Here is a 24637-nt window from a genome sequence, read left to right as displayed (position 1 = left end):
ATTTATGAGTACATGCATAAAGCCTTATGGAATTCATAGTGTTAGACAAATTTCTATTAGTATTATTATTATTATATTTGCACCATCCCTGTACTGGCAAAGCAATGTGAATGTTGGATGGATGGATGGATGGATGGATGGATGGATGGATGGATGGATGGTATATCTTGCCAATGGCATTCCTTGACTGAGGACACTGGCAGGTCAAATCAGTTCAATACAAGAGTTCTGCTGAAAACAGGACCCCTGGTGCCCAGTGGGACAGCATTCCTGCAGCTTAAAGGGACCTAAAAGTCCGCCTTAAATCCCCAGCTGGATCTATTCTGCTCTCTTTATTGTGCATCTTCATCGCCCTTCATGTCACCTTCACAGAGATCTGACACAGGAGCCAGAGAGTCACATCGCTGAAGCATATTTACTAAATCTCAGCATTTAGGTAATAGATTTTAGGCATGATAAAAATATATACAGTTACTGAAGCAAATGTCAACACATGGGGTTTGAGGTGTGTGATGTAGGACTGACTGTAGCGGTGAGATGGGGTGGATGCTGGATCCGACATCCATCTGTCCTTGTAATAAAGTGACTTCTAGGAGAGGGGCGGGGCTCCTAGTCAGGTGACCGTGCTTATGCATATTAATTAGTTCCACCTGCCCCTGCTTCTCAACGAAATGCATAAAGCAGGACGTTCTGGCTCATTAGCTCACAACCCAAGGGAGGCATCAGACCATCATGACCCATATTCTCCCCACATCCTTGGATCCCCTTTATCGTCCCAAAACATCAGCCCCCACCTTTACTTCCTGTTTATCTTTTGTTCCTACTTTTCTTTACATGTTTACGTTGGTGTTCTGTCGGCTCTGGTTCTGATGTATTCATCTGGTGACGAAACCAGCCTCAATGCTGCATCCTCATATGACGTCATGCTAACCAATGTCTTCCTCACAGTTTACTCCAGTCCTTTGCCCTTTTGACATTTGCATTTATTTAATAGACTCTTTTATCCAGAGTGACGTACAGTTGAGAAAGCAGACGGTCCCTGGAGTTACTGAGGTTAGGGGCCTTGCACAAGGGCGCAAAAGTAAAATCAGTGCACCAATGACAAGATCTGAACCTGTCACCTTCCGGTCCTACGGTATCCTAACCCACTGAACCATAAACGACCCCAATATCTCTGACTGGGCAACATTTCATGGAGTCTGGACTCCATGTTGCAGAATCGGTCTCCAGCATTCACAGAGCTATGCTGTGTAAATGTTAGTGTTGTTCTGTTTTTTGCCCTTGAGTCCATAACCCATAATTCATTTTAACAGAGGCCCTGTCCACAGAGGTTCACCAGACACAAGCATCTGAATGATTAAACCTTCACGTGCTAATGAGGATGCTAATGAGTGGCAGCATTGTAGCTTGGCTTAATGTATTTTTACTGTAGCTGACAATGACACCTTTAAATTTACCACAATGCCAGTGATTACACATATTATATGTCTTTATCCGGTGGCATGTTTTTGTGGCTCCTCTGTGCTTGTAGTATTTTTCTTGAGAAACCAGCTTTTTTGAATGTCTTGTTTTAGTGGAATGACGTGTGGCTATATTAACAGCTTTTAAAAAAACAACAACTGATAGGCTAAACTTGGCAGTTCTTCCCTTTGATTGACGATGACATTAACCTCGAATAGGCCGTCTTCACCACTTCTAGGAAGTTGACATTTACATCTGCCATTAAGTATCTGGTTAGGGTGATGTGATGGGTCTTTTATTTTTTGCTTTTTTGGTGACTTGTTTTCCATGACAATTATTGTATAATATTTATATGGGGTAAAAAACAGAATATGAAATAGCAAGAGACCTTTCTTAAAGACTGTTTGTACATGGACAGCTGGAAAGGGAAGTCAATTTATGTCTCACACAATTATATGTGATATAAATGAATATTCAGCTTCACAGAATGAATGAAAGATTCCAAGAAGAATATTATGTTGCTGTCTCCAAATGTACTCTGGAAAACACTGGTGGTGATATTAAAGTCGAATTAAAGATTCAAGATTTAATTCTTTATTGACATTACAGACTAAAGTACAATGAATTTGGAATTGCGGCTCTCTGAATGGTGCAAACAAAAGAAGACATGTAAAATATGTGGAAATATGGGCAGGGGATTGTTTACAATGGAAGAGAGCTGTGATGGAGAGTAAGGGGTAAGTCACTGCAAGGCGCCCTTCGAGGTGAACGGATCCTTGCGGCTGAGTGCAAACATTAATGTCACTGTGTTAGAAGGATAAGGTGGATACTGTTATAGCAGAGACTGAGCTGAAGGCACTTTATGCTGAGGGGCTGGTTAAATGTCAATGAATCCCCCAATGCATCCATGCTGCGTGGCAAATTTGACAAGCAGGAGCTAATCGCTCATCATCTGCTGCTGTCTCCATCCTGCTGGGGCGGCACGCTTTGGGGCATAAGCGGCCAGGGGGGAGGGGGGGCAGACATCGGCACAGGAAGGGAGCCGAACATCAACAGTCACGACTGCAAAATAACATCGCAACATTTTTTTTTTAATTATTTCTGAAATTAGAGCCGATTCAGGCGGGAGAAGAGGCTTTCGAAACCGGATGTGTTTTGTGCCACCTGAGGCCCGAGTGCTGCTCACAGGAACCGCAGGAGCACCTGTGCCCTGGTCCTGTATACTGTAAGACTAATGGACAGTCGCTGCCCAGCTGTCAAGCAGCTGTAGTATTGACCGAGAAGACATGATAATGTTCAGGAGCAGCTGAATAAACAGAACATAGATAAATAACAATGTAACACTGAATATAAAAGGAGTGTTAAGAATGAAAATTTAAATGTAAACAATATGCAGGGAGCTGAATCGCCATCCCTATATTGGCATGCATTGTGCGAGGCTGTGTGTGTTCTCCGTGACAAACTAGCATCCCATCCAGGGTGTTCCACTCTGTCCCAGGCTGACTGTGATCTTCTATGTAATAAGCAGATAAAAAAAAACAGGATGAACTGAAGAGAACTGATCAGGTGACTTTTCCATTAAAACATAGTGTACATCCATTGTACAGCTAGATATCTTTAATTAAGTTATTCAGGTTAAATATTTCCCTCTAAGGTTGAAGAGAAAGTTGGCATCCCAGCATTTCACCCAGCAATCAGGTTCTCTGCCTGCCTAGATATAATGCGAGAGGAATATGGGTACGACAGACGTACTCTTTGCCATGACTGTACATAATACTTACTTTAAATAATGACAAACATGAAACATTCCATCTACAGTTACTTGAACAGTACAATTGTTACTTTGAACTTCTAATGTGTCTCTCAGCAGCTGCTCATCCATGTTTCCTCTATTCCCACGTTTTCTTCACAGCCGATTTTTCTCCCTCTGCATTCATTATTTCATCTTGGACAGACGAGAAGAGCCATGCGTTGTTTGGCCCAGGGGACACAGCAGTCGGTATGGTGCAGGGTGATATCGGAGGAGGTGCATCGCAAACTCCGTTAGCGAGTGAGACGGTGAAAAGGCTCAGAATGTCACTTCAGGGCTTTCGTTTTGCATTATCTTCCCATAAAGCAGATATCCTCACACCGTGCCTAATCCCAGAAAGATCGTGGTACTTCTGCCTCAAGAGCAAAATCACAACATTTACATGTACAGTGACACAGTCTGTCGAGAGCAACAACAGAATATTACACTCAGAGACAAAACCAAAAGCAAATGTATATATTTACGTCTGCATATACTGTATATATATATATATATATATATATATATATATATATATATATATATATATATATATATATATATATACACACACAGAGAGCTGTGGAAAAACATAAGACACCACAACACTTCCATTTTCACCTCCAGAGAAGAAGCCTGTCTTGAGGATGGTGGGTGTCTGCCTACGTCTTAGTCAGTCTGTTGTAGGTATCTTTACACAGAGACACTGTGTTACTATATATATATATATATATATATATATATATATATATATATATATATATATATATATATACATAGTAAGTTGGACTTATTTTCTGTTTACTCTTTTGTTGTCAGTCTATGAACAAAACAATTTTGATCTAGTCTGACTTTCCTGCTTTTGACAGTTGAGTGAATTAAGATTAAGATTAAGGATAAGATTAAGATTGACTTTATTTATCTCAGGGAGAAATTTTGTTGTATACAGCAGCCAGACCGTAGAACTCAGACGGAAAACATTTTGTGCGAAAGTTTAATTAATATTATGAATTAAATTTAATGAACTGGACGATAGTGGAGTTACAGTTCAGACAAACACGACTATAGGTTGACTTAAAATGTCTGACCAGTCAGTGACAGCATCTGAGTCATACAGTGAGGATCCTGCCGAGGGCTGCTTCAAGATAAAAGAAAGATTAGAGAAAACATAAGGAATTGAAGAATAATAAAACTATATCAAAGTCTTTTCTGAGCCAGCACAAGTCTACAGAGTGAAGCTCACTGGTAAAATGAAACAAAGCCATGTATATAAATAGCGATTCCACAAATAAATGTCGTCTTTCCATACATTTTCCTTATGTTTTGAAATAAGGGATTTAAGTTGGCTGCACCTGATACGTTTGGTGTTCAACTAAAACAACAGTAGTATCCCCAGTGTCTCTGTGCAAAGATACCTACAACAGACTGACTAAGACGTAGGCAGACGCCCACCATCCTCAAGACAGGCTTCTTCTCTGGAGGTGAAAATGGAAGAGAGTGGATATTGATTTTTCAGTGTTAGTGGCAGGATACCCCTCCCATATACCCCTCCCATGCGTCCCTGAAGCCCCAAACCTTGAGCACAGGCAAACACAGGTGAAATGCAGATGGGAGGAACATGCAACAGCTCTGTTTGCTGCTGACCTGCACGGTGCGATGGGATCCCCAGGGGCCGTGTGACTGTTTTTAACAGGCAAGACAGATCATGTCCTGCAGAAGAGGTGAAACTAATCAGAGCTAAGGACAAGTACTGTAACAGTAATGGATTTTCGTCAGTCAATCCTCCAGAAAAGGCAAGAGGGCTAACAGTAATGGAGCACATAAAGCCGGCAACAAACATTCGGCACACTGTAGATTCCCTGTTGGTTAAAATAAATCCTGCAGCCTTAATACTTTCATTCTAAACAGATTCCTATATGAGATTCCTCAGTCCTAGTCTTTGCAATATTGATTTTTGGTCTAAGTTCTTTATTAGCTAGGGTTGATTGACTTGTACATTTGATGATTGCACAGTTTAAAGATGTCAATCCAAATTCATTACTTAAGCACTTTGCTTTGATTTCCACTCCTGAAAAACTAATTTACCATTATGAATTATTGTAATTATGAAAAATAGCTAGTTGCTTCTAAAATATCGTTGGTTTTCCCCTTAGACTTAATTTGACACCTTGCTTGCTGTTGTATAGTGTACTAGGTATGTACAATGTATATTGTGTGTTTGTTGTATCTGTTGTATGTATATTGCATTTATTCTGTTGTATTAATTGTATTGTATTGTATTCATTGTATTGCATTGTATTTGCCCTATGTCAGATGCTGCCTAATTCTGCAGGCATAAATGCCAGTAAGAATTTCATTGCAGTTTAACCATACTTGTACACATGACAATAATTTTTGAATGAGACAGGAGAAAAAGTGGTCATTGTCCTTTCTGCATCACATGGAGCAGGAAACCAGAGGAACTGGCATGTTACCATGTCGGAGAACACTGCACTAAACGATATCAGTGTCAGACAAGTCTAATACCACTGGATCGTGTCAGTGTTTGCGGATGTCATTTGGGCTGTGCAATGCGCCAGCAAGGATTCATCGACTAAGGCAACGGTGGCCAAAGAGCCATTTAAGGTACTTTCTAGCTGCTGAGATTGTAAACACTCCACATTTCAAGCCTCAGTAAGCTCAGGTATTCCAGTAGTCGGTAAGAAATGCTGTAAAAGTCCATTTAAAATAAAAAAATCAACACCAGGGCCATCTGATTAACAGAGGCAATTAATCTGGCAGAGGATCGAAATAAACTTATGTTAGCTCTGGACAAATAACCCTGTGTGTCTGAGGGTTATTACAGAGGGTTGATGCAATATTGCTCCAAGATTGAAGTCCTTCTGTACAGCACATAGACTGGAATGAGGAGAAAGGACTGGAAAGAGGGGAAATCATAAGCATTCACCATATGTCTGCCGATGGCACAGTTAGATGTCAGGCATCACCATAAGAACAGCATTTGGAGACAAAACGCTGTATACCAGTACTTAGAAGGTGCAGAACAGAGATGTATCTACAGAGGGCGGTAACTTGGGATCCAATGAATATATAGTATATCCTCTTGGAATTCAGTCAGACGCCAATGTGGATCAAAGTCCGAGCAGCACATATCTGAAAATGGGTAAAAAGTTTGAAATGATATGATATATGGGAATATCACTGTATAGAAGTATAGAAAAAAGTGTAGAAAATGGAGGTAGCACAGCATAGAAATATAGGAAAATGTATAGAAATGGCTGGAAATTGTATAACACTAAAGGCAGGAGCATAAATCAGTCGGCAAGGTACATTTTCAGGAACTGCAGGAAAGGTGGGCTTTCACACCATGTTACAGAGCAGTTCTGGTGTAAGAGGGACAGTGAGGAGAAGACCAGGTACAGCGACTTTACAGTCTTTTTCTTGCAGAATGGTTTGGAAAATGGATGGATGGATGGATGTATAGTCCCATTTCTCTGTTTGTGCCAGTTGCAGTGATTGAGATTAGATCCACAGGCCTTGTCACTCCTGTTACACAAGCGTGCTGTACACTTCTGAACAATGTTGCTTATATGTCATACAAAGGACAGCTTCTGTACGCAATCTGACAGCAAGCATGTGGTGTATTAATTGGTTGCATTAAGCAAAGGAAGATTATTTATGTGAAGGGGGCAGAATTAATATGGTTATGCATCCTGCTTCCCACCCAGGGTCATGGCGGGGGTGGGGGTCTGGAATCTGTCCCAGACAGCATGGGCTACACCTGGAACGGGATGCCAGTCAGTGACCAAAAAGTCACGTTTAAGGAGAAATCGCTAATAAAGCCAAAAGACTCTGGGCTCTGATCTGTTTTATTTCATTACAGCACATGTTCTTCTCTGGTCTTCTGCTCTTTTCTGGTAAGTAGATTTGTTATTTTATATTATATGAAGGCAAAAACCATAAAGAATTATTGAAATGGTTCTCTAACTCTCAGAAGTTGTAAGAAGTTGTTCAATTAATAATATAATATAATATAATATAATATAATATAATATAATATAATATAATATAATATAATATAATATAATATGCCAAGACCCATCTATTTCCTGTGTCTGCTTGCCCTGTGCATGGTCACATGGGTCTGGAGCCTATGGGCACAAGGCAGGGAGCAACCCAGGAGGGGGTCCCAAACCGTTGGGGGGCACACTCACACTAACACACCATTCAAACCTGTGGGCAGTTTGGCAGCTCCAATTAACCTCAGCATGTTTCTGGACTGTGGGGGTGATCTGGAATACCTGGAGGAAACCCCACAATGACACAGGGAGAACATGCAACACACAGAACCAGGGCGGACACTCAGCAGTGCTACCCACTGCACCACCATGCCGCCCCCTCTATAGTATATATTATGTAAAACTCTTGCTATGAGTATGAATATAGCCAAATACTAAATAACAGCACAGAAAGCACAATTAAAATGTTCTGTTTTCCCTCCCTTGTTCCTTCACAAAGGTACAACAGCAAAGTCCAGTCTTATGACTTGAAGGATCAGCTAAAAATCTTACAATAACAACCAGTGTGGAGTGATACAAAATGACTTTCAAAAAAGGAATCAAATTTGAACGAGTTTATGAACTAAGATAATGGTGTCAGTGTTGGGTAATCGCGCGCTCAGATCCGTACACCCTGTCTGAATCCTCTGGACAGGAGTCGTGCGGAAAGTCGAGTCACGTCAGTGCAGTGATTCCCGGCACACTAATACATGCGGAGCTGGTAATCACCTCTGTGTGTCTGAGTCTGGAGGAAGAATCTCACACATGATTAGGGACAAGAAGAAGGCCTGTCACAGGCACGGCTGCTGCAAGGTTGGCCTGTCAGCACTGTTCTAACACTCCGCTGCTGGAAATTGCCTGACTTATCAAAGAGAAACCGGAAAATGAGGCAGGGGCTTCGGTTAACCAAGCCTCGTCAGACATTCCCATCAGCGGCGCGTTGTGGGAGAAGTTCAGTCATCCTCCTCAATGCCTGGTCTTTTCCTATTTCCCATTCACTGGCCTAGAAAGCATTGTCCGCACTGTAGGGACAAAGAGTAAAGTCCTGCAGGATGTCCTTCCTCAAGTTTACATGCATCCTTCCTTATCCTAATCAGCTGAAGTTGGTGTATGTTTTAAGTTCATTCTTATTGGCAGACATTAGCTCTTCTTTGGTCTTTGATTGTAGCCCTTAATTAGATTCATGCTGTGCTAAAATATACAAATTTGAACTATTTTACATAATCAAATTACATAAGCAAAATACTGCTCAATAGGGTCTTTACCAGGTGTTATCGGGTGGACATCAAGTATTTAAGATAAATATTTAGTAAAACACAGTTTCACAGTCGTCAAGAATGCAGTGATGAACAATCATGAAAAAATTTCCTAAAAATAATTTAATAAATAACACTTAACAAAAGCCTGCATTACATCCACATCTTTCAAAACTAAAGTTTATATCCATATTTTTCAAAAGCAAAAAGATAAGTGGACCCCCCTCCAGCACCATGGCCCCTCCCCAGTTCTGGTGTGTTCCACGGTCCATGGACGGGTAACTGGCCAAAGAGGGTCCAGTTTTATTCTTGTGAAGGATTTTCAAACAAAGATCCGGAGGGTGCAGGTGACACCCGGAGAGATGAGTTTTCGGTTTGGCTGCTCTGCCTCTGCTGTGAATTTCATTCCGCCGTGAGCAGGCGAGAAATGAAAGGCCCTTATTCTGCCGAGTTAAGAAAGAGACACCAGTTCAACTTCATACGTTACTGTTTGGTTTCGAGTTCAGCTAATGCCGTAATAATGAGACTGACAGTGTCACTCTTGAAAATAATGAGTCTGTATTAGTCTTTCCTAGCACTAGCCTTGACTGACAATTATGAAATATAATGGTGGTTATAAAATGTGTACAGAACTGTCTTATGTTCTATCATGCAGGCTCTGGATGGATGAACAACATTAGTAATTACTAATTATTAATAAAGAAGGTATTTAAATTTGTCACCAGAACCCTCCACTGGATAAACAGTTACAAAAGAATTCATGGACATTAAAAATTGAGCAGTATGACTTTCTAAGACCGAGAGACCTTCTGTGTCAGTGAGGGGGGCAACAGAAAATTTGACTCACTGAGGCCTTAACGTGAATTAGCTGTATATTAAACTAGAGAAGTTAGAGGATAATTGTATTTGCATCACTGTTGCCTCACACCTCCAGGGACATCTTTGGTTAAACATCACACAGGCTTCTTCCAGGTACCCCTGCAGTCCCGACATTTCATTAGATTAACTGGAATCTCTGAATTACCCAGAGTGCATCATTGTGGGTGTGCCCTGCATCTCATCTGGGTAGGACCTCTGCCTTGTGTCCAGATTCACTGTGACTCATAGTAAGTCTGGGACCGGGTACAGAAAGCAGTTTTAAGGTGGATTGCTGGAATTGATGGACACACGCTAGTTAAATTAGCTTCTGTCTGATATATTCCCCATTGTGGAGTTTTTAAATGCCCTTAGCATCATACTGCTGCCAGTCAGGACTGCCCAAGATGTCAGTTTGATCCCAGGCCAGGATGCCACGCGGAATGAGGGGAGAGGTGAGGACGTGCCCCTATGTGTGTATGCTGAGAGGGAGAGCTGATTGGCCAATGCAATGGCTGTTTTGGGGGTGGGGGGGGGGGGCTGTTCCCTCCACTTCCCAGCTAGCGTTCAGGCACAGTTACAGCATATCCCGTGGCCCCCGCAGGAATGCAGCTTGGCCCTTTCTGGGCTGTAGAGGGGCTCTCCGCACTTACGGCCCTGTTCGGCCCTCTCTCGCACCTTTCTAAAAAGATAAGTCTATTTTAACTGGCCCATAGCAGCCCCACATGTACCCGGGCTTAGTCATTGCTGTTATTAGCCTGCCTGTATATGTAGGAGGCTCGCAGAATACCTGCCTGTGTAGCTGTGTGTTAGTGACCGAGCATCTGCAGAGATCTGCAGTAAAGGGTCAAGCTGTGAAGGCGCCTGACTTTCTGTTACATCACTGCCACTTGATACTGAGCTTAGTGCCTAACAGAGCCTACAGTTAGGGCTACTAACTAGGGATTTAAATAGCCCCGAGTTCAAATGATGTTCAGAAGCAAAAAAAATAAAAACAAATGGTTATTAAAATGTTTGATGTTTAAAATATATGTGCAAGACACATTCAGTGCAGTGATTCAGAAGCAATGTTCAGCAGTACAGTATTGTACTTTTAATACGTATCTGTAGTTTTAATTGCACCCTTCAATGTTTTTTATTTATTGTATTCTTTTTTTACTAGAATGAGTGTCTGTTCTTAGATTATAATGCTGTTTTACTGGACCTTGGTACTTAACTTCATTCCCTTTCATGCTACCTCATGTTTTCGGAATGACGACAAACCTTCTTGACTCTCGATTCTTGAGTTTAAACAGAAATAATCCTCTTAACTGAAGATGGGAGACTTGCAAGCAAAAGAGCGTTTCACGTGATCTGTCTTCATCATTCTGGGTCTTGCTTTTCCCTCAGGATTGGGGGGGGGGGTTTCATGAGTGGCAGAAAAACAAAAACATCAAAAGCCCCACATTGCTCTTATAGAGCCTTGCAGCGGTGTTAGCAGAATTCACTATTTAGGCAGCGGGTTTAGCATCCTTGCTAATATTTTTATAAGGACCACACAGCAAACAGTCTTTTGGTATTGTATAGATGTGGGTCAGTCCCAGTCCCTGAAGGTATCAGCTCAAATCTGCTCATCACCTGCGGCCGCGGAGAGCAGCTCACAGACGGTGAGGCAGCGTGGCGCTGGAGGATGAGGAACGCCCATATAAAGGATGACTAACACCCACAGAGGTTACTGACTCATTAAAAAAAAAACTGCATTGATTTAAATAATCAGTCCAAATCACAAGAGATGCTCTACTGATGTACTTTCAAAGGAAGGAACTTAATGTAATCTCAGTGCATATGGAGTTTGCAGGCTCTCTGCGGATCCCTCGCTTGGTGAGGATGTTATCTTACTATGTACATATTTATTTGGAGGCAAAAGCGCGATAAATATATCTAATTATCTGTTTATAATAAATACGTCGTGTGTGGCGTGTGGTGTTGAATGCTTTCTCTGGCTGAGTGATTCATATAATCATCTTTAGAGTCAGTTATTTTTTCCAAGTCTTTGGATGGAGTGGAGTCAGAAATTTATAGGCAATCTGGGAGACATGGTTAACTTTTCTCCCCCCCCCTCCCCCCCTGTAATGTGTCCATTAGTCATCTGTTTGGGGAGGTAAGCACAGGGAGAGAGAAGGCTAACATGGGTTCTAATAACAGTGGGCTGTGCATCATTAAAATCTCTTTAGAACCCCCCACTCCAGTGCCCATTACACCCTGACAGATATCGATGACATTTCTGCGGGGCACATCCCCTCCTACGGTGACTAATGAACGAGGACCAATGTGAACGCGGGTGAGTAGCGGAGGCAGCCGGTCCAAATGCCGTCTGCCGAAACTACAGTCCCTCCCCCAAACCTACATCACCCCCCCCCCCCGTAAAAACATAGGGAGATGCAGTTGGGCCTCCGTTTGGTCTTAATGGCGATTGTTCAGGCCTGATTTACATCCACCGCCGCTGAAAGGCATCAGGGTCAGCCGATACAGTACCTGTGCCCCCCAGCTGCCGAGCGACAGTAATAATGAGGCTGGCATTAAGCATCTCCAAAACAAGCCTCTTTTTTCTCGACCATTGAATCCTCACACAAAGGAGTCCGCATTCACAATAAACTTATTACGAGGTAAAACCTCCGTATGCTCGAGAGGAGAACTGCTCCCTTTCCTGCCAGCTGACTCCTTGTGAAATACAGGAGAAAAGGAGAACAAAAACCAACTTGAGGAGGTGGTGGACCTCCTACAGCCCCCGGCCCAAGACATGGCCCTGATTGGGGGTGGAATGTAGCCAAAGACAATCTGGAAGCCAGACAGGTCAAGGGCGGAGTCCACTGGACAAGGATTTACCAACAGGAAAGCAGCTCAAATGGTTTCCATCCTCCATCCATTTACAGAAGCCTCCCACATTATCGTATAGCCATAAGTTTACATGCGATCAAGCATTTGTTTACAGAGTTGAAAATATATCACAAAGCACTGAAGAGGCATATCGTCATTTTCCTGATGCATTTCGCAGAATTTAATCACTTGTATGGGTGGATTATTTACCAAATCAGTTTCATATTAAGTGCCTGTGCGTGCCATCCATACCCTGACCTGCTAGAACACCAACCAGCAACATTCAGCATCAACATGTGAGACATCAATCTCCGTGGCGAGAAGCCAGCCAGAAAACAAAAGCTCGAACAGAAGGATTGTGCTTTTAAAAGAGTCTCAGATTATACTAGCCCTAAAAATGAATTATCTGCCACTAGGGGTCAGTATAGCACAATTCCCCTCCACCCCAGAGATGACTCTACGGATAAATGGATCAAATTTTTCATGTTTTCAGGTAGACGATGCTTCAGTAAACAAACGTCAGTGAGATTCCCTGTTTTGTTGATTCAAAGGATGAGGACAGTGCATGTCCACTGAGAGTCTGGGCTTCACGAAAAAAGAAACCGACCGCGATTTCCGGCCTGTCGCCATGGTAACAGAGGTACATCGTCCCTCTCTCTGTATAACCGGTACCATAAGCAGAGTAAGGGAGCAGTGAAGTTCAGCTAAGAGTTTGCTTAACATATCAAACAGATGCCTTTGGGCACGGTAATTTTAAAGGGTTTCCTATATTGTATTCAGGTGTTCTTGTTGCCTAAAATTTTTGTATATACTGTATGTGGTCATGCAAAGACTTGGTATTATAGCAGCAATATTAATTAGGAAATGCAAAGGGACAGTATAGTAAATCATTTTACGTGACTTTCTCTTTAGCGCATTATTGAGAGATCCAATTTCTGCTCAAGGTAACAATGATTATTTTCCTTAACTGACATCCTTTTTACACCCTAAACCATCATACAGCCAATATGTTGAATGTATTCTGCTTTACACACACACACACACACACACGCAAGTTCGTGTTCATATCTTTCTAGGGACTCTCCATTACTTTCTATGGGCAAAACCCTAATCCCAGCAAAGACATCTTTAACCCCTACCCAGCCCTAACCTTAACCATAGGTAACCAAACACAATACAAGACGTTTGACCTTTCTAGTTTTTCGATTGCAGTCACAGATTTTTTTTTTATAAAATTAAGTTTGCCCATGTGGGGACTGATAAAAATGGCTCTCAAAATTACAGGATTGGTCCCCACAATATAATATATACATAACCCCCCCCCCCCCCATCCCCGAGACACACATACACAAACATAATGTAACTTATAAAATAGTAACTTATAAACAAAGCTTCCTCCCCTAAGCATTTAATCATAAAAAGATTTTTTTCCTCATCTGTGATTACCGTCTGCGATGACTACGGTTTAGCTCTGCTCACTGACCGCAATATAGTCAGGGTCAGACTGTGACATCATCTTCTCCCATGTGAGACGGTGTTAATTACACTGCAAAGGGTAGGGGCACAAAGAGGAAGGTGTAATCGTGGGTGGGGTCCCTGTGCATTAGGAAGCGGAGATTAGATCTCAGGTTATTATATTGATAGTGATGTGAGAGATATGGGCATGAACCAGGGAGGCGATAAGGCACTATTGAGGAGTGCTCATCACATCATCTCCACTTCGCTTCCTCCCCCCTTCCATGACAGTTTTATTATCTACTGGAATGCCTAGTGAGGTGACCCCTGTCCCTGTCCCCCGCACCGGCTTCAGCACTCTGGGATGAGTAAGTGTGTGACAGATGGACCGCTGTGGCACCCAGCTGTGGAGTTTGGGCACCACGGACCGAACCAGTCCCCTCGGAACCAGTCCCCTCGGAACCAGTCCCCTCGGAACCAGTCCCCTCTGCAGTACCTCATCACGGAGAGCAGCAGCGGAACCCGGGGAATGTGGACGCGTCAAACACCGCGGGATGCTTCCATCTCCAGATGTCACTCGTCTGCTGCATGCACCATTGCACATCTCTGGCACTCTTGGAACCAAAACAAATGAACACATTTGCCTACCTAAATACCAGAAAAGATCAGAACACCACACCGTTGTTGATTATTGTTTTAGATCAGATTTAGCTAAACTTGTCATCCATCCATTCATTTTCCACACCGCCTATCCTACTGGGTCGCGGGGGGTCCGGAGCCTATCCCGGAAGTAATGGGCACAAGGCAGGGAATAACCCAGGATGGGGGGGCAGCCCATCGCAGGGCACACTCACGCACACCATTCACTCACACATGCACACCTACGGGCAATTTAGCAACTCCAATTAGCCTCAGCATGTCTTTGGACTGTGGGGGGAAACCGGAGTACCCGGAGGAAACCCCACGACGACATGGGGAGAACATGCAAACTCCACACACATGTGACCCAGGCGGAGACTCGAACCCAAGTCTCAGAGGTGTGAAACAACATTGCTAACCACTGCACCACCATGCCGCCCCAAGACAAGTATCCTTTCAGTCGATCGATTATTTTGAGTTTGTTCAGCGAAAAGAAAAAATTGTTCAGATTCATTCAATGATTCATTCAGTTCATAAACATCCGCCCTTAAATACAGCTCCAGATATATTTTATTAATAACTCACATCTGTACATCATCACACCACTATCTGGCGAAAATCATTGCTGAGTGTCCTTAACGATGAATCAGTTATTGAATGAAACAAACAAATTCGTGCCGCGACTGAGAACATTTTGTTCATTGAAAAGCAACTGCGACTAGAGCTTCTGCAGCCATGGATAAATCAGAGAGGGAAATGAACTCCCTTTGGTACCCGGGAAAAACAAGACTTTAGTGGTAAAAAAGTTTTATTTTACATTTGAGGCTACAGCCACAAATCCAGATACCAGCTGAACGTTTGGGAGATTCATGTTTGCAGTATAAAATCATCTTATTTTCTGCTCTTTGTCATGTGACAAACACCCTTAAGGATAATACTTATTATTAGTAGTAATATGAAATGTCAGAATCTTTTTCTACTTTCAACCTATATTCATGGAACATCTTCAGCAAAGCAATGCATTAACCTATTTTAAATTTTAGTAGTAGGTTTTGGCCAGTGTCCTTAAAGGCAAACAACCACTTGTTTGTGTCCATAAAACCTGCCTGCAACAAAACTTTTTCCAGCTTCGCCTCCACTTATCCTGTTTCCAGCTCAGTAGCGAGAGAAAGGTTCCTTTATTTATGCCCTGATTGTCTGGCATCCGGCCTCAGCTGGTTCTGTGGCGGTCGTGCCCCGCACCACGCTCCACATGCCCCCAGCATCTGCTATTCCAGATGCACCCAGCTCCTCAATGTCACACCACTCAGCCGACGAAAAGCTCAAGTGTTTATGGGAGACGATGTTGTGGGTCATATGATGAACGCCCTAGAAATCCAGCCACACACCCTCCCACCCCCTGCCTGTACTCAGTCTGACCCAATACGATGTGACACTTCTGTACGTACTAGTGAATAATGACTGTATCCCCAACTCAAATTTTCCCATCGAGTGTGCTATTCCAGCGATGCGGTAGATTCAAGAAATTTTTCCGTTACTGTGTCCTCTGGCCTTGAGGTCTGTCACACTTTAGTGACTGAACGAAAATGTTGGAAATTTGCTTGACAAATATCACTCCGTTTCATCAATAAACAAACATGTGTGAATGTACTTAGCATCCTATACAGCCGGCACAGTCTAATGCAGAGATGCTACCTTAAACCAGACCCGTACTTTTGCAGTATACAATAAAGTGGTGTATTCATGTGGGTTGAATGAAAATATGTATCTTTTGGGTAATACAATATTAAATACAGGGAGGGTAATGCAGATGGAGGTAATTTACTCTTTATGACTGTAAATATTGTGATGGTGAAACAAATTAAAGAATCACATACGGGGACCTAAGTTTGATTCATCCACGTGATCTGTTGTAAAGAGGGAAGTGGCTGCATTGTTATTGATAATATTCAGCCCTTAATCCGAGATTAATAAATGAACCTATTCGTCGGTTATACTGAATACAGCCTTCCCTGCATTTACGTTACAGTTTACTTCACGGAAAACCTCAATAATTTGAATATTTCCGTTATTCAAGAATAGCACTGTATAATGTTTCCAGCCTAACTACCAAACCAACACTTATCTATATTATCAACAGACTTTTGATATAGCTAAGAAACGTTAATATAAAAACGAAATTTTAGTATGAGAACTCAAGACCCGTTGTGCAAAAAAACGTAAAAAGTAAAAAAAAAAAAAAAAAAAAACGGTAAATAGCAGGTTACTATACCAAGAAACGACTCCTGTCTTGTTAGATGACGCGCGCGGATTGAGCAGCGATAGTCCGCTAGCACCACCTTGTGGTCATTATTTACAGTGGTCTGAAATTAAATTTTACTGGGAAGAAATATTTATTACTGGACCGCTACAAGTTCTCAGATAAAGTTTTGTAACAAAATTGATGAGTGCAACTTCAGATTAAGATTAATGTGTAAGATTATATAATGTATATATTAATTTTTAGAAAGCAGGATTTCTCAGTTAGTTGGGTTAACTTAAGATAGAAGTCATGATTGTCCAATGAGAATTTAGGTAAGAGGTTTTCCTATTGGGCGGTCATGACTCGTAGCTTAAGTTAACCCTGCTGAAGAATCTTGGTGCACCATGGGGTGGGGGATTGGGATGATTCCAAGGACCTCTAAAAATGTGGAACATAATTGGATTGGTCTAGGTTGGGGGGGGCCAACAGCATATGGTTTCATGGGACCCAAAATCTCTAATGGCGCCACCTGCTGGTGTAAGCATACAACTGGCAGAATGTTAACCAATTTAGGTCTGTCAAGTAGTAATGGCTAAATGAAGCTTTGTGAACCATTTGCTGTATTTTTCACCCCACTAGGTGGCACTCTTGGTTTGCTTTGCTGCATGCTTTGAGCCCCTTTTTTTAACAGAGAGCACCATCTAGTGGGGTAAGATATTACAGCAAGTGGTTCATGACGCTTCATTTGGCCATCACTGCTGCCAAGCACCTGGGTGAAAACAATGAAAGATGAACAAAGTGAAATGAAGCCAGTGCTGCATTAGGCAGTGCAGAGTCCCTGGAAGTGTAGCACCAGAAGTGACACTGGGATGCAGTGCACCTATAATCCTGTCACACATGAATACATCCCCAATAATGACTCCAATCATGGGCGTCTCGTCTGATTGGATTAATAGCAACATTGTTTCCTTTGAAATGTGGCAGAAAACAATGGATCATGCTAATAGCGTAGGTGAACTGTGGGGGAGGCGTACATGAATTTTTATGAGACCCGTCCATTACCGCTGGATTGCTAGCCCTGTCCTAGAGGTAATTTTAAATTCTCATGTAAACCCTTGTAGGTATGAGCCAGTGTCTTTGTCTCCATTGTCATATGTGTATTGTGTCATCAATAAACAGAAGACTTCAGGCATAGGATGGCACTCTTGTTAAACTGAGGGCTAAAACACTGCAACTTGAAATATCAAGATGGTCTTTTTTGCCATACTCAGTATTCCAGTGAATGTTCTAGCTCAGTGTTTCCCACCCTAGTCTTTGGGGACGCCCAGACAGTCCAGGTTTCTTGTCTCTCCCAGCTCAAGAACACTGAATACCTGACACAGGTGTGTCGGAGTATTGGGAGGGAGCACAAATGTGCAGTTTCTGGCTGGGAGATTGGAGGGAGCAAAAACATGAACCGTCAGGGGGTCCCCGAGGACCGGGTTGGGAAACACCAGTCTAGCTGAACCTGGATCCCAAAAAGCACAGTACACAAGACGGGGGGGACGCCCTGGATTGGCTGCCAGTCCATATATCCAGGGAGATAATCGAACCACGGAGGCGTATGATGCTGCAACTCTAACAAATGAAGGACAGAGTATTTGTAGAGCACATATATAACGTCATCAGTTATCCAGATTTTGCAGTGAATGATTTGGAATCGAAGTTTAGAAGTACGTTTATTTATATTTACTCATATAAGTAAAAAGGTCAACATTTTGAGACATATGCTCTCTGTCCTAATACACCAAAAGAACAGATAATATTCTACCTAGCGAAGGCTGCACTGTGGAATACAAGAGATCATGTTTCTTTGTTGTCGTTGATAATCTGATAAATTAAAATTTTAAGATGGCATGTGAAGCTATACTGTACCTCAAAAAAAGAATACACTATCTCATATGTCTTACAGTAATAATTCAATCAGAACTTATTTCATAGAATAATAATCAGCGGGACAATATTAACACATGGATGGTGAACACTAACATGTTTCTGTCACTGATGTTGTAAACATCCACACACCACACAAATCATGAATTAGCACATACATTCTCATAGTACTAAAGCTGTATAAACATTTCAGTCATGTGATGCACATTGTTGGAACGCAGAAGCCTTCTCAAGGTAGCTAGGTGTTAAGGACTGACCCCGGCAGCAGGTCTGGCTTATCGCCTGTGGGGGGGTAGATGTTCTGCTCAATAGGACCCCCCCCAGAGGAATGGGTGGCCGCATAGTCGCACCCATGCAGCTGTCCAGTCAAGGATTCCTGCGCCTTGGGCTCCATCGCGCTGTGCTCCACCTGCGCCGACACATACACCGTGTTGTCCGTTGCAGGTGTGGGCACCGGTGTGTTGGCCTTCTCGCTGACGCTCTGCACCGCGATGCTGGCCCCGGACTGAGGAGACAGCAGACGCACGAACACCGATAACCGCACCGTGGCAGTGAAGAAGAAAAAAAACTTGAGGATATTTCACATCCCGCTGGGATGGCACCTACCTGGGCCACCGACACAGTGCTGTCTGCCACCGTCTTCTTCCTCCTGGAGAGACTGGGGTTCCAGTGACAGACCAGACTGTCGTTCTGCACGCTGTAGTTCTTGTTGCCGATAAGCCAGTATGTGTTCATTTTCCCTTTGCCCTGAACGCCAAACACATTTCAGAAGGAGGTGCTGGAAGCATGATTGACAACAAAACCACAAACAATTCCACAAGACCCCCCCCCTCAAAATATAATAAGCTTAATAATAATAATAATAATCATCGACATTCAAACATTCACAGTGTAAGTTGGAATAAGATAAATGCTAATTGGAGTCTGCAAACCTGTAACTGAAATGAGACTGGAAATGAGGGTTAGAGATACTTTAATTTACAGAAAACACTCAGACATTTTGAATTTGCTATTTACAAGAAGCATCTCCCATATGAAAGAGATATTGGGACGTCAGGCTCAGCACCTGTCAGGTTCCAGAGGTGTGAGGCGACAGCATTAACCACTGCACCACCGTGCCACCATCCATTTTCCAAACCGCTTATCCTACTGGGTGGCGGGGGGTCCAGAGCCTATCCCGGAAGCAATGGGCACGAGGCAGGGAACAACCCAGGATGGGGGGCCAGCCCAGTGCAGGGCACACTCACACACCATTCACTCATGCATGCACACCAACGGGCAATTTAGCAACTCCAATTAGCCTCAGCATGTTTTTGGACTGTGGGGGGAAACCGGAGTACCCGGAGGAAACCCCACGACGACATGGGGAGAACATGCAAACTCCACACACATGTGACCCAGGCGGAGACTCGAACCTGCGACCCAGAAGTGTGAGGCAACAGTGCTAACCACTGCACCACCATGCCGCCCCCTCACCCTAACCACTGCACCACCATGCCGCCCCCTCACCCTAACCACTGCACCACCATGCCGCCCCCTCACCCTAACCACTGCACCAGCATGCCGCCCCCTCACCCTAACCACTGCACCACCATGCCGCCCCCTCACCCTAACCACTGCACCACCATGCTGCCCCCTCACCCTAACCACTGCACCACCATGCCGCCCCCTCACCCTAACCACTGCACCACCATGCCGCCTTTCTGCACCATTAATTCTCTGTATTACTGAAAGCCTTTTTACATGGCGGGTAGAGCTGGAGACTTGATCTTATGACCTAGGTCATCTTGGATCTTTTGAAGCTCGGATTCTGAGATGGTTCCTCACCTTGACCTCTATCTCCCCCCTCAGCTGCAGATCATAAGCATTGTCCTTCATAAGGGCAAGGTAGGTGTCGGAACTGGCGTGGATCCTTTGAGCTGTCGCCGCAAACACAGCCAGACTGAGTAATAAAAAGGACTTTGGGAACAACTGATAGCTTGCAAAGGGTTAATACTACCTGAGTTACTGCAGCTAAAAAGTGCATGGAATTATGTGCATGCTGCTTGGTTACCTTGGACGCCTTACGATTGGATAGAAATAGCTGTCTCCATGGCGATGCAAGAACCAAACATATTAATGAAAATGTTGATAAGCGGGTGACTGTGCCCCAGAAGGGCATGAATATTAAAGGCATTACGGTAGACATGTGCAGAAGGGCATGAATATTAAAGGCATTACGGTAGACATGGGGGGCGGGAGGGGGTGGGAGTGGGGGAGGTGTCTGCTCACGCAGGCTGGTGGACTCCATGCGGGACGCTGTGTTAACTGTGTCTCCAAACAAGCAGTAGCGTGGCATCTTGTACCCCACGATACCAGCGACACAAGGACCTGGGTTGAAAAACAGTTTCTTAAAAAGTAGAAGAAAGTTAAAGCCCAATTATGCTCATTTTCACTGTTTATAATATTATTTTGGGGTGCATTACAATAGATCACCATGCTTCAGTGTTCCAAAAATGCATTATTTTTGTCATACTGTACATCTCTATTCACACTACAACTCAGTTTGAAAAGCTCTGTTAGAGTCTTAAGCCCCACCTCTGTTGAGCCCAGTGTGCTCTGATTGGTCAGCTGCCCAATTGGTCAGACTGCCCAACACGTTCTGCCCTTGTCTTGCAGTCTGCAGATCTTTGCATGTAGGTAGCCAATGAGGATTGTGTTATGAGGTGACCTCACCATGTCACAGAAGTAAGGGTTGGAATTCCAATGAGGTGTTTCAGGCAGATTAGAGAAAGTGGTTTCCGGGGTGAGTCACTCCCTTTGACATGTGATTTGGGCCTTAAGATTTTGCGGAATATTTATTTAGCTATATAACACACTAAAGGAAATGGAAAAATCCAGAAAAGGCATAATAGGGCCCACAATTCAAATTTTTTTTATCTCATTTGTTAACACCTTCAGTGAACAATCTGCTTAAAGGCCTTTGGGAAGGATGCAGAAACTACCACTAAGTAAGTCTTAGATTATGGTCATGAGGCCACCAGAGGGCGCCCCACGCTGATCAGCCTATCAAAATGGAAAGGAGGATGAGAAGTGAAAACTAGCTTAATCAAATTTTGTCTAGTGTCCCGAAAAGGGTTGCGCTGGCATTGCCATGGGCAGCTGTGTCAGGACCCATGTTATGAAATATGCATCCCAGAGTGAGGATCTGAGGGTAGCGGAGGGTAGCTCACCGGTGTGGATGCCCGCCCGGAGCTGCAGGCGTTTGCCAGGCATGTGCGGGATGGGCACCTGCCGCACAGCGGCCACCAGGTCCAGTGACATCTTTGCTATCTCATCTGCATGCTTGTCACCATTCCTTTCTGGAAGGCCGCTCACCACCATGTATGCGTCGCCGATGGTTTCCACCTGAGGCATATCGATTACACATTTTTTTTCCTCCATTACCCTACAGCAGCAATAATGTAAACCACAGGGCTATTCTGTGACAGTGAACGGCTCAGTGCTATGGAAAATGCTAAGTAAGCATGAATGGTATTACCTTGTAGACATCATAAGACTCTATACGAGTGTCAAAGCACATGTAGAGGTTGTTCAGCATCTCTACGACTTGCAGCGGCGTGCAGGAAGCAGAGATCGCAGTGAAGCCGACTATATCCGAGAAGAAAATTGTTACCTGGAAATCAAGATGGCACGAATCAGTATCTGCGGTTCTGCTTTTCCAGATGAGCACTTTCACCTTCTTCACACAGGAATGAAACAATGTACAACATTGCACAACATGCATCCATCCTCCATGACTGCACATGTAGCACCGGGCTGTAGAAATGTTAGAGTCGGATCCAGGAAGCAGAGAGCATGAAGCAGGGAACAAATGCAGTGTGTTCCTTTCCATAGACCCACAGCACAGAATGACGCATAGTAGTGAGACTAGTAAACACCTACTGTGTGTCAACAACCACCCAAGATCACTTAACATATCAACCATTTGAACCCTGCCTCTTATAGGCTTCTCAGTAAGTGAATCTCTACAAAAATCATTTACAGAATTATATCTTTAGAACGTTTGTTGAATTCAATAAGTATCATCAATCTATCCAATACGGGAAATCAATGAGCTTGGATCCTATAAACATACAATATGTAAATTTTATTGTTATGTGATTAACATACACAAGGTCCTACGTCACTCTGATGATCATGTAAGAATCATATAACCTCACACAGAAGCCAAAATTAAATTCAATGGAATATATGCGACAAAATTCAATTTCTAATATTGCCCTATGAAATATTTTTTAAAATCTAGTATTGTTTTAAGTGTTTATTGTTTTTGTATATATAAATGTTTGATATCAATTTCCATCTCAAAAGAGCTAAATCCGTGGACATAGGACACGGATAATTTTATGTATTACAAGGCACCTGTCAAGTGACGGGCCCCGTGTATCTGTCCGGGTGTCCGTGATCGTCGGACACCCCCTGGCTAAATCACTTGGCATTTAATTAAGAATTCAGCTTATATTGCAGTTCGTTTCCAGTATGAAGAGCAGCTTACGCAAAGTGCAAATGCGACCATTATTAATAATTACTGTGCCTTTCATACTGTTTATACAACACCCAGGCTATTCTGATTACTTTACTCCTGCAGAATCTCTCTTCATGCTTGTACTTCCTCTATTCCGCTCACTGTACCCCTTCCATCATCTGGATCTTATTGGTTTAAATATGTTTTGTACAATGGAGTCTGATAAAAATGTAAAAATCCCCTTCTTAAACTGCTGCAGAGGACTAAGTTATTTCTAAAGTACAGTAATAGCAACGACTAAGAGTACCGCGTTTGTTGCGGTAAATTTGATTTTAAAGACGCATACATTGCTGGTGACAAAACAGACCTTATTTTACAACGTGTATACTCAATTTTAGCCGTTTATACACAATTCAACAAAATAAAAATTCGGGGGGAAAAACGCGAATAATGCCAATGTGGTTTTGGGATCGTGGAGGAAAGCATACGGGTTTGTGAAAAGAAAAGTGTTTATAAATGTTTACCTTTTCAAAAATCAACGGCCCGTGAATTTTATCCTTCCTGAATCTGATTTGTTAACAACAGGCAGCACTGAGATCCAGCTGCTGTATTTCTCCGTACGATTTGTTTTTATCTACTAATGAATATGTACAACCATAATTACGGGCAATTACGTTAACAATAAGTAGGCTACAAACAAATCCAATGTGCGCGCATATTCATTACGGTTTTCTCATGCAAGATTATATCTTGCAAATTTTGCATACTGCCAAATTATAGCAATACAAAAAAGAATCAAGGTATTTACACCCACCCATCTTGCTATTTACAAACCTTAATTAGGTTAGGAAGGATGCAGCACTACTGCAGAACTGCATCAGGCGACTTGAACCGGCAACCCTTCGATTACAGCCCATATCCTTAACCACTGTGTCATCTACTGCCTCAATAGGGAAAGCCGACTAAAATATCCGTTTTGTTAGTGTGGCTATTATCATTAACCTAAAGCCTCCATCTTATCAGAGGAAGATGCAAAATACCGGTAGGACACCTGTTCGTAACTCTCCGCTTTGACGTGCTTCCTCTGACGCAGTTGCTTTGCTACAGATTTGGGGAGCATCTGGTGCAGCAGGTCCTCGGCTAGGCGCCGTTCCCTCTTCAGGTCCTCCGTCCTCTCCTTCAAGCTCCGCGCGTAGTTCTGAATCCAGTCCGTCATCTGTTTGAAGGAGAGCAGCACTATTGGATAGATGAGGCAAGCGATGGTCAACAGGCAGATCTTCAAACTCAAGCTGGAGAGCAAGTCCCGTGATTTTTGCCTGAGTGCCTGACGTCCGTTCTCCAGCACACATGCCCGTACGTGTCCAAGGCTGTCAATAACTGCCTGCCCCACAGAACCGAGAGCCATCCAAGCTGCCCAGGGCAGCAGTATGGGGGAGTCATGAGGCGGGGTCAAATCCAGTCTCACGCTCATGTTCTCCAGCCAGCATGTCTGGAGGTTTTCTGATACATACTTAGCGAAAGACAAGGTGCTCACAGATTGATAAAAATAGTTCTGAAAACCTTCATCTGCTGTTGGCAGGGACCCTT

General features: G+C 43.2%; 1 protein-coding gene and 1 long non-coding RNA gene across 2 annotated transcripts; both read right to left on the bottom strand.

Moving 5' to 3' along the window:
* Positions 1-2743: 2743 nt before the first annotated feature.
* Positions 2744-16681, bottom strand: LOC125727844 (uncharacterized). Its single transcript, XR_007388869.1, has 4 exons — positions 16642-16681; positions 14227-14344; positions 4895-4960; positions 2744-3627 (listed from the first exon to the last, which is right to left on the bottom strand). It is a non-coding gene; the product is annotated as an uncharacterized LOC125727844 (long non-coding RNA).
* A 1635-nt stretch (positions 16682-18316) lies between these two features.
* Positions 18317-24266, bottom strand: LOC125727829 (atrial natriuretic peptide receptor 1). The gene is made up of 7 exons (XM_049004796.1): positions 24102-24266; positions 22064-22198; positions 21756-21930; positions 20815-20913; positions 20371-20462; positions 19150-19290; positions 18317-19048 (listed from the first exon to the last, which is right to left on the bottom strand). Exons 1-7 carry the CDS (start codon positions 24264-24266, stop codon positions 18782-18784), a joined length of 1074 nt encoding a protein of 357 aa, XP_048860753.1. The 3' UTR covers positions 18317-18781.
* Between the last annotated feature and the right edge of the window lie 371 nt (positions 24267-24637).

Source organism: Brienomyrus brachyistius, unplaced genomic scaffold (genome assembly GCF_023856365.1).
Source record: "Brienomyrus brachyistius isolate T26 unplaced genomic scaffold, BBRACH_0.4 scaffold120, whole genome shotgun sequence".
Lineage (NCBI taxonomy): Eukaryota > Metazoa > Chordata > Actinopteri > Osteoglossiformes > Mormyridae > Brienomyrus > Brienomyrus brachyistius.
Note: the sequence above shows the minus strand (reverse complement) of the source record. Positions and strands in the feature narration are given on the sequence as shown.

Bases quoted from the DNA above. Each gene is read 5' to 3' on its own strand.
- LOC125727829 (XM_049004796.1), bottom strand. From the start codon at position 24,266: ATGACGGACTGGATTCAGAACTACGCGCGGAGCTTGAAGGAGAGGACG. The intron at 20,463-20,814 runs GTGAGCAGACAC...TTGCGGCGACAG, and splicing joins CATGGAGTCCACCAGCCTGC to CTCAAAGGATCCACGCCAGT. The intron at 19,049-19,149 runs GTAGGTGCCATC...CTGTCTCCTCAG, and splicing joins GCACTGTGTCGGTGGCCCAG to TCCGGGGCCAGCATCGCGGT.